General features: G+C 38.5%; 1 protein-coding gene across 1 annotated transcript in view; it reads left to right on the top strand.

Moving 5' to 3' along the window:
- The window catches only part of pes (pescadillo), a 29,396-nt gene that overhangs the window by 1,949 nt on the left and 10,721 nt on the right, over positions 1 to 16,726 (top strand). Inside the window, exons 3-6 of the mRNA XM_052097848.1 lie at positions 5,496 to 5,649; positions 9,475 to 9,584; positions 11,963 to 12,134; positions 14,626 to 14,715. Of these exons, the coding sequence (XP_051953808.1) occupies positions 5,496 to 5,649; positions 9,475 to 9,584; positions 11,963 to 12,134; positions 14,626 to 14,715 (526 nt within the window). The remainder of the gene's footprint in view (positions 1 to 5,495; positions 5,650 to 9,474; positions 9,585 to 11,962; positions 12,135 to 14,625; positions 14,716 to 16,726) is intronic.

The raw sequence follows: 16,726 nt of genomic DNA, 5'->3' as shown, positions 1-16,726 counted from the left end.
CACTTTAGGCCCCTTAGTGCCAACTGGGCATCGTTTAAATGCCACGGCCTACCTGAGCATTGTTTCTGACCATGTCCATCCCTTTATGGCCACCATGTACCCATCCTCTGATGGCTACTTCTAGCAGGATAATGCACCATGTCACAAAGCTCGAATCATTTCAAATTGGTTACTTGAACATGACAATGAGTTCACTGTACTAAAATGGCCCCCACAGTCACCAGATCTCAACCCAATAGAGCATCTTTGGGATGTGGTGGAACGGGAGCTTCATGCCCTGGATGTGCATCCCACAAATCTCCATCAACTGCAAGATGCTATCCTATCAATATGGGCCAACATTTCTAAAGAATGCTTTCAGCACCTTGTTGAATCAATGCCACGTAGAATTAAGGCAGTTCTGAAGGCGAAAGGGGGTCAAACACAGTATTAGTATGGTGTTCCTAATAATCCTTTAGGTGAGTGTATATTTATAATGTTTAGGACCCAGAGTTTACATTTTGTTGAGTTGCCACTTAAAGCAATAGTTCATCCAAAAATTATATTTCTCTCATAATTTACTAACCCATATGCCGTCGCAAACTTGTGACTTACTGTCTTCTGCGAAACAAGGATGCATGATGTATATATGGATACTATATCCATACAATGCAAGTCAGTGTGTTCCAAAACTTTGAAGCTCCAAAAAGGAAATTTAGGCAGCATAAAGGTAATCCATACAACTCAAGTGGTCTTCTGAAGCACTATGATAGAGAAACCAAAATGTACAGGTACTGCGCTCTTCGCATGCGTCAAGTGCAAGAACGTGTGATTGAGCTTTTCTCCTGAATGCACAAATGAGACTGATCATGTCATGATTTGTAGTGAATATGAAATCAAATTTTGGTCATTTTTGCTTGAAAATATCTTCGTAATGGCATTTGGGTGAACTATTCCTTTAATGTCCATTGCCAGAGTTGTTTATTACACAAAAGTACTCAAAAATGTCTAAAATTGGCATGGCTATATAGGCAGCCAATAATTTACCACACAAAACACATTGTGCTTTGCACAAACTTTATCCTAATTGCAAGTGATTCCGTTTTAATGTAGTCAAGGGGATTGAAGTTTCTTTAATGTTGCATAATGCTAGTTAGTATGTAACTGGTTCTGTGAATTCTGGATGACCACCAGAGGCAAGGCTAACACTAGTGGATAGTCGCAGCACCAGTCAGATAGGGCGAGATAATATAACAACAAAATCACGTTGTCACACAGACCGAGCTGCAAGGATTGAAACCACAGCAGCTCAGTGCCCAGCTTAGGAGTGCTTTCTCGCGCATTCCAAATGATAAGGAGCCCTGGCGGTCATCCGGAATTCGCAGAACCACAGTTAAAAACGTAACTAGTGTTCCGTTTCCTTCCTCCTGACTGCCAGAGCACTAATGCTAAGCACTAGTGGATGACACATACCAACACAGTTATGAGAAATGTTACTCACCTGAAATCATCAAGGTCACTCCAGAGGAACTGCAGAGCTCAAAGCATGGAAAGCAGCCATGTTAACCTTGTAGAACCATGCAAATGTGCATGTAGAGGACCAGGTAACAGCCGCACAGACATCTGCCAAAGAAACTTCCCAAAAGGCAGCACAAGAGAAGAGACAGCCCTGGTAGAATGGCAAGTAACATGCTCTGGTAAGGGTTGTTGCCAGTTTTATCACCTCCACAATCCACCGCGATAGTCTTTGTTTTGACAAAAGCACACCCTTTCGTGACAGACAAATAACTGATCCGTCTACCTGAATGAAGCTGTAGAATTGCGTACAGGACACAGATGAGCCTCACGTCCATATCAAATTGAGATGAGGGCAGCTGAAAAGCAGCCAGATTAATTGACTGGTTCACAAATTGCGGCAAAAGGACTTTTGGAAGAAAGGTCGGATTACGATGAAGAATGACCCCTGAATCCTCTGGCTACCAGCTCAAGCAGAACTCACTCACAGACAGTGCATGGAGCTCACCAACACATTTAGTGGAAGCAAAAGCCAGCAGAAATGCTGGCTTCATAGATATTCACTAAGATCTGCACCACCCAATGGTTAGAATGGTGGTGCACCAAAGAATTCTAACACAAGTGGCAAGTCTCACATAGGAAAAGGGTTCACACAAACTGGCTTTAAATGCCTTGCTCCTTTCAGAAAAATGCAAACAAATCTATGAGACCCCAAAGAGGAACCACCAACTGGGGTATGATGTGCAGATATGGAAGCGACATACACTTTATAGTAGACACAGCTTTGTTGTCATCCAATAGATATTGCAAGAAGCTCAAGACCTTCTGCACAGTACAGTCGAAAGGATCAGGACTTGCACATCATGTGGGTGAAGCCTCCATTCCCCTGGCTGCAGCAGATCCCTGGATGGAGCATCCGCTGCCTGATTGTTTGATCCTGGGAGATGAACTGCTCTCAATGCAACCATTCGGTTTTGACAACATATGATGATCCAGCGAGTTAGCTGTAAAGACTCGAGAGGCCTGGTGCCACCCTGATGATTCAGATGTAAAACTGTCAATGTGTTGTTGGATCGGACAAGCACATGGCAGCCTGTGAGGACTGGTAAGAAATGTTGTAGCACTAGATAAACTGTCTATAGTTCAAGAATGTTGATGTGCTCCAAGGCCACTATTGGCAACCAATGACCATCATTTCCCCTCTTGTTCCATGTTGCCCCCCATCCCGCAAGCTAAACATCAGTTGAGATTACATACCAACGATAAGGAACAACCCCCAGGGACATCCGGCTATCAAAAATGCCAACCGATTCCAAGGTTCCAGCACACGGACACAAGAAGGAGAGACCACAATCACACGATGACTATATCTTGCCGGGTTCAGGTTGTTCCACCTCTGTAGGGGCCTGAGGTGGAGCAAACCTAATGGAACCACTGAGGCAGCCGGCAGCATCCCTATTAGCTGAAGATGGACACCATAAGGAAGTTTTGCCCCTAGTCTGAATCAAGTGAGTAGATGATGGATTCTGTCTGTCCGAGCATGTGACAATGTGGCAGACATCGTGAGAGAATCCAGTGTCATTCTGATTAAATTTATGGACTGCAGTGGAACCGAACAACTGTTTGTTTCTTTCACAGTGAGTCCAAGCTTCTGAATGTGCTCTTGCAAATATCCTGGTGTTGCGTAGAGCATGCAGTCTCATTGGGGCACAAAGCAACCAATTGCCTAAATAGGGCAGAACCCTCATGCCCTTGGACCAAAGAGGAAACGGGGCTGCCCTCATGCATCTTATAAAAACAGAGTAGCCAGAAACGGACCGAATGGTAGGACTTTGAACTTGATCCTTAAAGCTGAATCATCGGCAGTGTGCGACATGCGAAAAGGATGTGACTTCAGGGACACAGTCCAGAACTGGATGAAAACTGCCTTCATTCCTTTGGAATGAGGAAGTATGTTGAGTAAAAACTGTCCCTCTACCTAAGGGGAAGAACTTTTTCTATATCTCCCTTAAACAGTGAACAAATTTCCAGAGAAAGTCCCATTGAACGGGTTATATCCTCGGCAATTGTCAGAAGAATTCCTGAAAACTTGTAGGGCCGGTTTCGGAACTGCAGAGTATATCTCCTTCTCAAAGTTGCCAGAACCCAGGGGTCTGACACCGAAGTTCTCCAGTAGTTTATAAACAACCGACTGCTTTGTGGCTTCTGCCTTTAGCACCTGCGTGGGAATGCTGACGTGGTCCCCCGAGGCTAATGGTGAAATGGCCCTGGCCTCTTCAACACCTCGAGGATCCTGTGGGGCTTGAGGTTGGAAGCAGTGTGGTGATGAAATCGCTGCTCTGGTATTAGGTAGCGATAATGAGCTGGTTGCATCCTAAAAGTACCTGCCTGTGGGACCTGAGTTAGCTGACGGGAAGCTTCTGACAGCTTCATACTCCAATACCTCAGAAACATTGGGGCCAAACAGATGTTCTGGTACAATTGGCAGTTTCCTCAGAATCTTTTAAAATTTTCAGGCAGCTTTGCCTGAGCAAGCCATACCTGGCATCGGACTGTTAGAAGGATTTTGAGAGTGTACCCAGCTCACGAATCACTTGACCTATGGCCAACAAAGCCATCTGTAGAAACTGAGCCACAGAAAGGTCTACATTTGACCACAACGTGGTGTTTCAGGCTAGAAGCAGCTGGCAGATAGTATTCTCTGCTTGAGTTATATAGAGCGCTGATTCGTATGCCTCTAATAGCATGTCAGTAAGTCCACACTGTGCGCTTGGACATCATTCATTGCCTCTTAATGCTTCATTGGGTGATACCACCAAGGCTGGCACCGGCTGTTCAGCCTCTGGAGCCTGACCCACCCCCAAGGAATCGGTCTCAACCATTGAATCTAGGGCAGGGGCTGTCTTCGATCTCCTTTTAGTAACATTGGAACCTGTAAGAGCATTCGAAAACTCTGACAAAAGTCCTACACGGTGGCATGGTAAACACATTTGTATCTGTTTACCATGGTTGGTATTGGGGGTTGGAGAGCTTGAAGATGCTTCATCTCCACTATTTCTGATGAGAGATTAGCGACAGTCTTCAACAGCAAATGCTCGGGTGTATCCGTTCGCGGCACAGGTTTCTTTTCGGCAGTGGAGCGCCAGCCGCTGCATGCCACTTTTGAGCGCACCGCGGGACTGAATCATGTTTTGCAAGGCTAACAGACAAACAAGGATCAAACTCAGGGAGGTGAAACTTCCTTTTTGACATCGGCAGCATACTATAGTGCAAACACTGATCCATCAAAGTCTCTTAAATGCTGGATTCCTCAACATGATGGGCAGTGATGGTACTGCGATAAAGCTCTGCACGGTAGTAACAATGTTACAGAAGATAAATAAAATAATTGTATGCTTTTGGGGAAAACCTAAGTGCGGTGAGACACCAGTCACTAAATAGGACAAGGTATCGCCAACAATAACAAAAAATATATTAATATACACTCACGTATGATGAAAAATCCATCCAGATAATGGTGTAGACTGCGGTCACAGCTTGAGCGGGCGAATCCTCTCTACTCCATTAAGCTGCACTGGACAGCACGGAGAAGACAACTACCTATCATTTAGCAAAAAGGCGAAAGAGGCTGGGCACTAAGCTGCTGTGGTTTATATCCTTGCAGCTCGTTCTGCATCACGACTTTACTTTGTTTTCTCTACCTATCTGGCTGGCGCTGCGATTATCCTCTAGTGCTTCGCACCGTCTCATGAGGAGTGAAACAGAACTTTGTTAATGATTTTTGAGGATTGTTTTTCATTTTGCTATGCAAACTGTACACAATATAGTACATTTAATTTTATTGTTTGCATTTGGCATTATTTTCCCGTACTGTTTGCGACCCTATCAGAAGTGACCCACCAATTGAGAACCACAGATGTATATAACTTGGATTATGTTTAGAATGTGCCCATTAGTAAAATGCAATTGTTTTTAATGAAGACTTGCATCTCACTTTACAGGCGGTTATGCATATTGAAAGGAATCTATCCACATGAACCCAAGCACAAGAAGAAGGTCAACAAGGGATCAACAGCCCCAAGGACCTTCTACCTGCTGAAAGACATCCGCTTCCTCCTGCATGAACCCATTGTTGGCAAGTTTAGAGAGTACAAGGTAAGCAATGTGCCCCTGTTTTTTTTTTTGGCTTGTTTTCCAATATAAATATGTAAAACTCTTAAAACTACGTAAATTTTGTTTATCTGAGAATGTTGAATATAATATTAAAAATGTTAAAATATCAAAAAATCCTTTCATAAATATATGCATTCACCTGAGAAGCAGCATATAAGATATTTAGACTTGCTTTTCGAGAATAGATCTTGAATACAAGTATATTTTGTCTTTACTGCACTTGCAGAAGTATAACCAAGTGACAAAATACACTTGATTTATATTTAAAATACATTCTATTATAGCAAGTCTAAATATCTTATATGTTGCTTCTCAACTAAATACAATTTTTGAATGGAAAACAAGACAAAAACACTTCATAACAATAGGATTTTTTTGCAGTGAATCACAGTGACAATCACCTTTAATTCAGTGAATGTCATTTAGAGGTATTTTTAAAAGATAATTTTTTCCCCCTCTATTGTTGGTAAGCACATTTAATACAACCTTTTAAGTCGGCACACAAACAGAATAATCTGTTAAGAGCTAATGATTAATCGTAGCAAGAATCACGAATAATCATTAGTTGTGAAATATAAATCTGGGTATTGTCGGCATAACAGTAGAAACTTATTCCACGATTACTGATAATATCTACCAGGGGAAGCATATATAAGGAGAAAAGCAGAGGCCCTAAAACCATTTTAAAGTTTCTTGGGACAATTAGAGCATCTAATTTATGCATGACATGAGTAATCTTTCCAACAATTTTTTCAGACAGGTAGTTTTACTTTTAATTGAATATATCACAATTTCAGTGGGTCAGAAGTTTACATTCACTAAGTTAACTGCTTTTAAGCAGCTTGGAAAATTCCCAAAAATTATGTCAAGCCTTTTGGCAATTAGCTTCTGATAGGCTATTTTGAGTCAATTTGAGGTGTACCTGTACCTGCCTCTTTGCTTGACATCATCAAGAAGAAATCAGCCAAGACCTCCACAAAAATTGTGGACCTCTACAAAAGTCTGGTTCATCCTTGGGAGCAATTTCCAAATGCCTGAAGGTTTGTTCATCTGTTCACAAACAAGAGTATGCAAGTATAGACACTATGGGACCACGCAGCCATCATACTGCTCAGGAAGGAGACACATTCTGTCTCCTAGAGATGAACTTAATTTGGTGTAAAACATGCAAATCAATCCCAGAACAACAGCAAAGGACCTTGTGAAGATGCTTGTGGAAATGGGTAGACGTATCTTTATCCACAGTAAAACGAGTCCCATATCGACATAACCTGAAAGGCTGCTCAGCAAGTATGAAGCCACTGTTCCAAAACTGCCATAAAAAAGCCAGACTACAGTTTGCAAGTGCACATGGGGACCAAGATCTTACTACTTGGAGAAATTTACTTTGGTCTGATGAAACAAATATTGAACTTTTTGTCCATAATGTCCATATTTTGAGGAAAAAGGGTGAAGTTAGCAAGCCGAAGAACACCATCCCAAGCGTGAAGAATGGGGGTGGCAGCATGATGTGAGGCACTGTTGCACTTCACAAAATAGATTGCATCATAAGGAAGGAAAATGATGTGGATTCATTGAAACAACATCTCAAGACATTGGCCATTAAGTTAAAGCTCAGTCGAAGATGGGTCTTCCAAATGGACAATTACACCAAGTTGTGGCAAAATGGCTTAAGGATAACAAAGTCAAGGTATTGCAGTTGTGAAAATTTGTGGGCAGAACTGAAAAAGCATGTGTGAGAAAGGAGGCCTACAAACTTGACTCCGTAACACCAGATCTATATGGAAGAATGGGCCAATCTTGTGCTGCAACAGAATATCAGGTTCAGTCGAGGCTTTATTCCTAACCAATTTAACCACAGTACTGAATAAACACCTTGGATTGTTGGGGTTATTTTCTGATTTTGTTGAAATATGCTGACCTGGCAGCTATTAGTGCCTGTCTGTAGCTACAGACACTATCCTTCCATGCAATGCAAAATACCTCTTTTGTATTCTTCCACTTTTGCTCCATTTTCCGAGCTGCTCTCTTGAGAGCATGAGTGTGTTAATTTTACCATGGTATAGGTCTTTTTTCTTTAATCGAATTGGGCAACACTATCAAGAGGGCTTAGAGGCCTTTTGTTTTCTGTTATTACATCAAGGTCTTCTAGACTTTTTGGCTTACTGGGTGTATGAGACAAATCTGGAAAATTATTAGTGAAGCTATATTTAGTGGTCGAAATAATAGTTCTACCTGAACGATGGCATGGTGTAGATTGATTGACATTAGCTGATCGCAGCATACAAGATGATTTGAGATGTCATCACACTTTGACAGAATTTCTATAGAATCAACATCAAATCCATATGACAATTTAATCTAGCATATGATTATTGCGAAAAGTTTTACTTGTCTTACTCCAAGAGAGTTGAGAATATCGATAAATGCTAATCTCAATGTGTCTTTTTTCATTATCTATTTGAATGTTGAAGTCACCAACAATTAAAGCTCTATCCACAGAAACTAATAGAGCTCATAGAAAATTAGCAAATTCACAGAGGAAATCAGAATAAGGCCCGGGTGATTATACACTGTAGCAAGGACAAAAGAGATGTTTTAATTATATCTGATCACACTAAGCATTATTAGTTCAAAAGACTTAAACTTATATCCTTTCCTCTGAGTAACACCAAAAACCTCACTGTAAATTGTAGCAACACTATAGCATTTACCATAACCTGGGGGAGTAGACTCATTTAAACTAATATATTCATCCGGTTTAAGTCAGGCTTCAGTCTCACAGAGCGCATCCGAATTATGATGTGTAATCATTTCATTTACAATTGGAGATATAATGTTTAGTAGCCCTAACTTCATTTGATGTTTATCTTAATTTCTAATTTTATTTTCAAGTTTTATCTTAAAAAAAAAAAATCTAAATTATTTAGTTAGGGGTTTTTATTTGGTGGTTCGGGGAACAGACACAGTCTCTATATGATATCTAGGTGATGCAGTTTATGTGATCTGTGTGACGTTGCAAGACAGCTAGCAGACGTTCGGATTAACCAGTTTGTCTGCTTCCTGACCTGGGCCCCAGTTAGTCAAATACTATCACTAAGACTATGAGCCAAATTACTAGAGAGGAGAGCAGCACCTTTCCTGGAGAGATGGAGTCCGTCTCTCTTTAGCAAGAAGGTAAATTCCAAAATCTCTGTACAGTTGTCTATAAATCCCATGCTATTCTCTGGACACTTCTGACATCTAGCCATGCAGTGACACTGATCTACTATAAACCTGATCACAACGAAGAGCATGATGAGAGGGACCAAGAGCATATTACAGTGTCTGACATGTTTTTGCAAGTTCACACACCTCTTTTACATTATCTCTAGTGATCTCAGACTGGCGAAGCTGGACATCGTTAGTGCCTATATGAATAACAATTTATGTCCGCACTAATTATGAATTAATTGTCAACCACTGTTTTTTCATTTCAGCGTTCTCAAACTTATAACCGATGGTTTCAATTTAGTCCGCTATTGGCATCCGATATATACGTTCACACGTGCCCCTGTGTGAAAGAGGCACAACGATATAAATATTAACAAGTGATATGAAGATATAAATATCATTATATTTTGAAGAGAAAGTTTGTGAATTTTTAGTAATTTTATCTGCTAAAAATTGTGAACTTTCAGGCATACACCCATATATAGATGGCCTCAAAACTAATAGACATGGATTAAAAGCCTTGAGTCAATTTGACTCTTGAATGACCAATAATCTATATGCGAGTTCACTGTATATATTTTTTTTTATATATAGATTTTTGTGCGTAAACTGCGGAAAGCATATGGCAAGGCTGAGTGGAGTGGAGTGCAGAGACTCAAAGAGAACAAGCCTGGATACAAATTGGACCACATCATTAAAGAGAGGTAAGACCTGTCTTTGTGCTGTCTGTGAACAGCAGAGAGCACCCTTCATCTTTCTGACCCAGCAAATGGGTGTACTTCACCCAAAAATATTTGTTTTGTAATTTACTCACCATCATGTTGTCCCAAACCTGTATGACTTTATTTCTTCTGTGGAATACCAAAGGAAATTAGGCAGAATGTTTGGGACTGACAGTCTGATCGCTTTCATTTAGTGTAAAAGAGAACGGCATAACTATTCTTCAAAATGTCACCTCTTGTGTTCCACTGAATACGGCGCGTTGATATGAGGTTAAGTAAATGATAATTCATTTTTGGACGAAGTAATCATTTACCGTGTTTATTGTGTGTCTAGACTTTGTGATAAGCAATTATTTATTTGTGTCCAGACACAGTTATGAGTGTGGGTAGAGACAGATGAATTCTAATAATCAGATGAAAGATTATGATACTTTAATTGCCTTGGTAGATGATTTTGTTTCAAAACACAGACTGACTGTCCCCCATCTGTCCAGCAGTTACTTTAGCAAGCAGCAAAGATTTTTTTTTCTTCAAATTTGGCATTGGAATGTGATTCCATATTTTTTTTTTTATAAATTAATTTACTGTGATTATCAGAGATATTGATTTGACTAAAAATTACAATACTACATTTAGGTATGTGCATATCTACAAATTTTCATAATCACCTAGTCGGTGGGATGTTTGGACTTCTGTTTACACCTGGTCACTTAAATGTCTCTCCCTTGACCACTTGTGTTCGGGTTCTGAGGGGAGGTTTTCTGTTTCATGACGACACATCAATTCTTGTCAGTGTGTTACTTCATGATATTAAAGCGCAACAGTGAGAAAAAAGCACAGCAAGCTATCATCATGCAAAAACGCTCTCCAACTTGCGTATTTCAATTTATTTGAGAATTGCTTCTCCCATTAAAACCACCACCACTAAAAATATTAATGTTAGCAGTTGACCCCACAAATCGTCTAGTCAGTTGTTGAAAGACTTGTCGATTATACTACCACATTCCTAGCAGCATCAGACTTAACTTGGATTTTGTTAAATAATAGGTATGTGTTCCGGATTTAATAATTTCGCAATTATTTTACTACTGCATGTACATTTGAAGCATGTGCTAAAAGTTTGGCCATGAGGTGATTCTGGCAAGGTGGATTATGAAAAAGACTTTGATGAAAATAGGACTGAGTAAAATATTGATTTTCAGATGCATCATGATCTTCATTTAAATGATCTCTATATCAGTTCTTAAATCCCAAGATCGATCTTTTACTATATGCACAACTCTCTACAAATCAATTGCATATGAGACCAAATTTTGTGTTCCGTGACTAAAAATGTCTGTGATTAGCTATTGGCTGGTAAACTTAGGTTTTACTCACCAGTGATTGAGTAATCTGCTGGTAGCATCCTTTCACTGCGTGTTGCGAGTTAAAGTTTGATTTGACTCATTCTGCCCGTCCGAAGATGAGATCCACGCAATCAATTTAATCAAATAATGTCTTTTAATACCCTTTCTATTCTTTAGTCAATTATTGATAAAAAACATAAACATTTAATTCTAATCATGAATAGCACGAATGAGGTTAAGATGCCATTCGTGTCCATCTACAGATGCTCTTTACAGAATTGCCGGTTTTCTTAAAGAGAGAGTACCAAGTTTTTACGCATTTTCTACAAAACAATGTAAACAAGTCTAAAGTTTAAATTATGCATTAAACAATAAACGTGTAACAAAATATATGCAATATAATAATCATATTTATTGATTGAATACAATGGATTTGTACATTTTGAAAGCTTAAATATGAGCAAAATGATGAAAAGCAAATACAATATAGTAAAATTTCGTAATGTACCTAGTTAGAAGGTCCCCTGTATAATTAACAGTATTAGATGGAAAATAATTTATTGCAAATGGTCATTATAACTGAAATATGTACTGTAAATTTGAATCGAATCAAATCAAGAGCTTGTGAATTGAATTCGAATCGAAGATTTAAATATGCAAAGTCCTCATTGGAGCAAGTCGACTCACTTAGCAGCCATATTGGGCAGCTATTTTCTAGACATGCAAGTGCAGTTCCTATCTTCTTGAACAAATCTCAAACTGTTGGCTATGCTGATGTTTCAATAACATGAAATCACCAAAGTTAGACAACAATGGTATCATTGTTTCAGCTGCTTTAGCTCTTATGTAAAAAAACAACCAACATTTTTTTATATATTTTTGAATTTTTGATGTGATTAAGTCACTGAATCCTTCGCTGTAGCTGCCATGTTTAGTATTTTTCAAATCCATTGGTCTACGAGTAAACTATCTCCTCTTCCTATACTGTTTCTGAAATAAGTTTGTTTTTGCCAGATATCCGACATTCATTGATGCCCTCCGTGATGTGGATGATGCCCTCTCTATGTGTTTCCTGTTCTCTACGTTTGCCCGCACGGGAAAATGCCATGTTCAGACAATTCAACTCTGCCGGAGACTCACTGTGGAGTGGATGAATTACATCATCTACTCACGCTCCCTTAGAAAGGTAATATGAACGGGAATATGCTATGAAAAAGACACTTCTAAAATGATTTGCATGCTGTCTAAGCTTTGCTAGTTCTGTAGTACAACCAAACCTTAAAATATTTTACTTGAAATCCCCTCTGAGATTTTAACTAGGTTTAGCTTTCCAATAAATAGCTATAATGAAATTCACAACAACTTAATGTTATTACAAATAATAATACAACATTTTTATTGGTCAATAGCAGCTTTCTACAGTCAAATATTTTTGTATAGTGACCACTAAACTGTATAATGACCATTGGCCATTTCCTACACTGTGCCAGTTTCATGTCTCTTCTCACACACCGGTAATTAAATTATTTCAACTCAAATCAGTATTTAATGTACTTGGAAAAAGAAAAATCCAAGGCACTCACGTGATATGAATTAAAAATTCAAAATTAAAATTAAAAAAAATCTAAAATGTTCTGTTTCATCCAAAGAAGCCTTCATCAGGGTACAATTCCCGAGTACAAAACATCATCAGCTGATCAAGAAGGAGTGGATCACAAACTAGTTGCAAGGTTGCCAAAAAAATACATTCCTATATGTTCGTATCAATATTTGTAAGAACCTACAAAAAAATAGGTCAAATATATTTTTTTCATTAACACCAGGTAACGTAGTAGCACGGTGGGTGTATATATCCAAATAGTTTTTGGTTGAAGTAGATGTTTTAATATATTACCACCTCTTATTGAACATGGGATTGATTATATTCCTGTTACTCGAAGGGAGCTATCACTGTAATGGCCAGCTACCTTATAACGTTTTGCCATTGGATATACTAAATTGGAAGTACGAATGATATATTTGTGTTCGGCCACTCCCATTTTGTACTTTTATTTTAACCTTGGATTTTTCTTTTTTCAAGAATTTGTTACCCTTTTTTTTTTTTTTTTAAATGAGCATCAGTGGCTATACTTATTTGATACCTTTGTAGAACACTAGTCTTTTCTCTTTTAATGTACAATTATTTGTTTATTTGGTAATTAGCTTTGTATTAAGCTATGAGTAGTGGTTCAGATCTGAGTTCATTAAGCAATTATGACCAGATGGTTGTATATAATATCTTATTCTTTATATTCATTTTAATTATAATAAATTTTTTATAAGAGTACTATTTAATACTTTATTATTATAAAAAAAAAAGGAAGTAGCGCAATTAATCATGCCCCTTCGACCTGTATGTAAAATCCATAATAATGAATGGTCCTACCATCAAAGCAATTTAAGCTTGTTGTACTACCTTGATGCAGTAGGGGGCAGTCAGTGCTCCAGCTGGACAGGCAACACTCCTCGTCAAATCAACGAGCAGGTAGCACAACCTTTCACAGATGACTCGCTCATGCGCTTGACAGCTGGACTGAGCACAATATAATTTTTTTCAGAGTTTGAAACTATGTTTAACTTGACATAGCATCCTTAAATCACCGCGCTTAAAACTAGTGACGTGATGCAACTGAAGTGAGATGCTCCAAAAGTGTCCGTCTGACACATGAGTACATTGACCAACAATTAAAAATCAAGTAGTTCAATGAGATGGAAATAAAACAAACAATATTTTCACTTTTAAAGACACTTTGTTTTGTCTAAATGCTTGTCTATTGCCACAATATTATGTAATGTACACTACCATTCAAAAGTTTAGGGTCACTTACTCATTCTTTATTTTTATTTTTTTATTTTTTCACATTTTAGAATAATAGTAAAGTCATCACCAAAATAAATAAACTGTTATATGCATCTTCAAAGTGGCCACACTTTGCCATCAGTTACAGAAATACTCATCCCACCCATCTGGCACCAACAATCATTCCACGGTCCAAACCACTGATTTAAAAAAATTTCCCCATTCTGATGGTTGATGTGAACATTAACTAAAGCTCCTGACCCGTATCTGCATGATTTTATGCACTGAACTGCTGCCACACGATTGGCTGATAATATAATCGCATGGATGTTTGTTGGTGCCAGACGGGCTGGTTTGAGTATTTCTGTAACTGCTGATATCCTGGAACTCATGTACAGTAGTCTCTAGAATTTATTCAGAATGGTGCCAAAATAAAAAACATCCAGTGAGCTGCAGTTCTGCAGATGGAAATGCCTTGTTGATGAGAGAGATCAACAGAGAATGACCAGACTGGTTTGACTTTGAAGTCTCTGGTAACTCAGATAACCGCTTTGTACAATTATCGTGAGAAGAATAGCAACTCAGAATGCCATTCTGAGTTGCGGGTTGGCACTGTTTTGGTGGCACAAGGGGGACCTACACAATATTAAGTATGTGGTTTTAACGTTGTGGCTGATGGGTGTGAATAACACAATGTTGATCATAATTTGTACTGGAAGGTGAATTGCTACAATTCAGAAAGTGTTTAACATTTCGTATTCTTGAGAATTAATGCTGCATTGTCTTTTAAATTAAACATTAAAATTCAATCAATTCCATTTTATTTATTTTTTCTCAGGTTTTTCTTTCCATTAAGGGGATTTACTATCAAGCAGAGGTCCTGGGACAAACCATCACATGGATTGCACCATATCAGTTTGCCCATGATGTGAGTATAAAATATATTTTTAGAGCTTTTGATTGGCTAGATTTGTAAACAATTGTGTATTTTTATTTTTTTCCCTGATCTATTGAAATGCTACATGAAAAGCCCAAAGGAAGCTGGTTTCATCCCAGTTTGACTCAACCTGTGAACTGAACAGTTAGCAAGATAATTGGTCACCATTGTGACCTTGAGTAAGGTGTTCAACCTTAAGTGACTTCAGGGGATCCCTATAATTGGTGTTCTGTTAGTCTCCTGAATGATAGGTGATGGGTGTTTACATATAGATATCACACCTATATCACTAGTCATGTACCCCTTTTACATGCACGTTCTTACACCAATTATGCCTAATAAGTTGAAAAAGTGTGTGGTGTTTATGCAATTGCATTAAACAGCTTTCCTTTTATCTGTGTAAGGTAGATCATAAACTGCTTAAGAGTAAACTGATCGACGCGGGTAGATTTTTGCCCATTACCCAGATATCACGTTGCTCGAAATCGCCTTAACCAGCGTTCTTACCAGCTTATCCAATGCGTGCACGTGTTGTGTGCATTCCTCTTCATGTTTTCATGTCAAAAGCAGAGAGGATCTCGATTGTTTCAAATCTTATATAAACGCTTTTTCCCTACTGTGTCCGATTTTTGAAATGAGCTGATTTTTGAAAGTTATCTGCATATTGGTGCGCATGTAAATTGGCTCATGGTATTCCTTGTGTCAAGTCTTTATTTTTATTTATTTATTGTAGTGGAATTACATGTAGAATAAGTTGCTTTGTGCGGCGTTTACTCAATGCATATTACATCATCTGCACTGTTTTTCAATTGTTTTTCTTTGTAAACATGCCTTAGATGGATGTCTTTGACTGTTTTTTTCTACATCTCTTGCAGGAGAGCTGTTTCAATTTGAAAAGAACAACAAACATATTTTCAAAAACCTACGTTCTATTCTGCATCCAGCTTTATAGCACAAGAATGCTTTTGTTCTGAATGGTCCCCTAGACTCAGTAAACAGCAAACTAAATTATGACTTGTGTGTTACAACGTTTGTTTAGCAAATCATAAAACCCTGATGTGCTTTCTGCCTATCAATCATTCAGACAGCCCTTATACAGGCAGCAGGAAGCTGAGAGTGTGTTTTAAGTAGATCATAAAATTTTGTCATACATAAAAGTTTGTCATACAAAATCACACCACTGCTGCTTTTGACAAGTTTGAAAAAACTGAGTTAACATGCTTCTGCTCTCCATCTCAGATTACTAAGGCCTCAATTGTACAACAGAGTCTTTGGAGGGTGGGGTTTTGGGAAGAAGGGGGCATGTCAGTGGCCAATTGTGGCAGAAGTTCCAAAATGACTAACATCACTTACAGCACCTTTTAAAAGATTTGTTCACCCAAAAATGAAAATTCAGAAGTGTTGCCCCCGACAAAAGATTTTCCTAGTCGACTAGTAGTCATTAATATAAGCCATTAGTCAACTAGTTGTCGCACATTTGTGATATTAATTTAATTTAATTACTTATATTTTGGGGAGCATCAGAAAATGGTTTTAGTTCCAGGTCTGAGAAAGTATAAGTAACATTGCTAACACTGTTTTACATAACACAGAAATACTAAACCATAATAATGAGACTTTAAAATATAATTTTTTACAAGCGCACGTACAAGCGACACTGGAAAAAGTTGTAATGATTCTGAATGTGTCGGGAAAACCAGCAAGAGACTGTCTGAACATTTAGTTAATTTATTGAGAGAAATGCATATTTGGGTTATGCCGACAGACTATGATCTCTGGGATCGACGATGATCGGAGTAATCCCCAATAGCTGATGCCTTTGACCACGTCAAGATAATATTTGGATGATAAATTGAACACGCACCTCCAAGGATCTCACTCTTTGTTTCTGCCTTCTGAATTAAAAAAAAAATTATTTATATATATATTTTTTTTTGGAGTGCTTCAAATGACCTCAGACACCTCAGCTCAGGAGGTGCTTTGAGTTCAGTTCACTTTATTG

This window comes from Xyrauchen texanus, chromosome 3, assembly GCF_025860055.1.
Source record: "Xyrauchen texanus isolate HMW12.3.18 chromosome 3, RBS_HiC_50CHRs, whole genome shotgun sequence".
Taxonomy (NCBI): domain Eukaryota; kingdom Metazoa; phylum Chordata; class Actinopteri; order Cypriniformes; family Catostomidae; genus Xyrauchen; species Xyrauchen texanus.
Note: the sequence above shows the minus strand (reverse complement) of the source record. Positions and strands in the feature narration are given on the sequence as shown.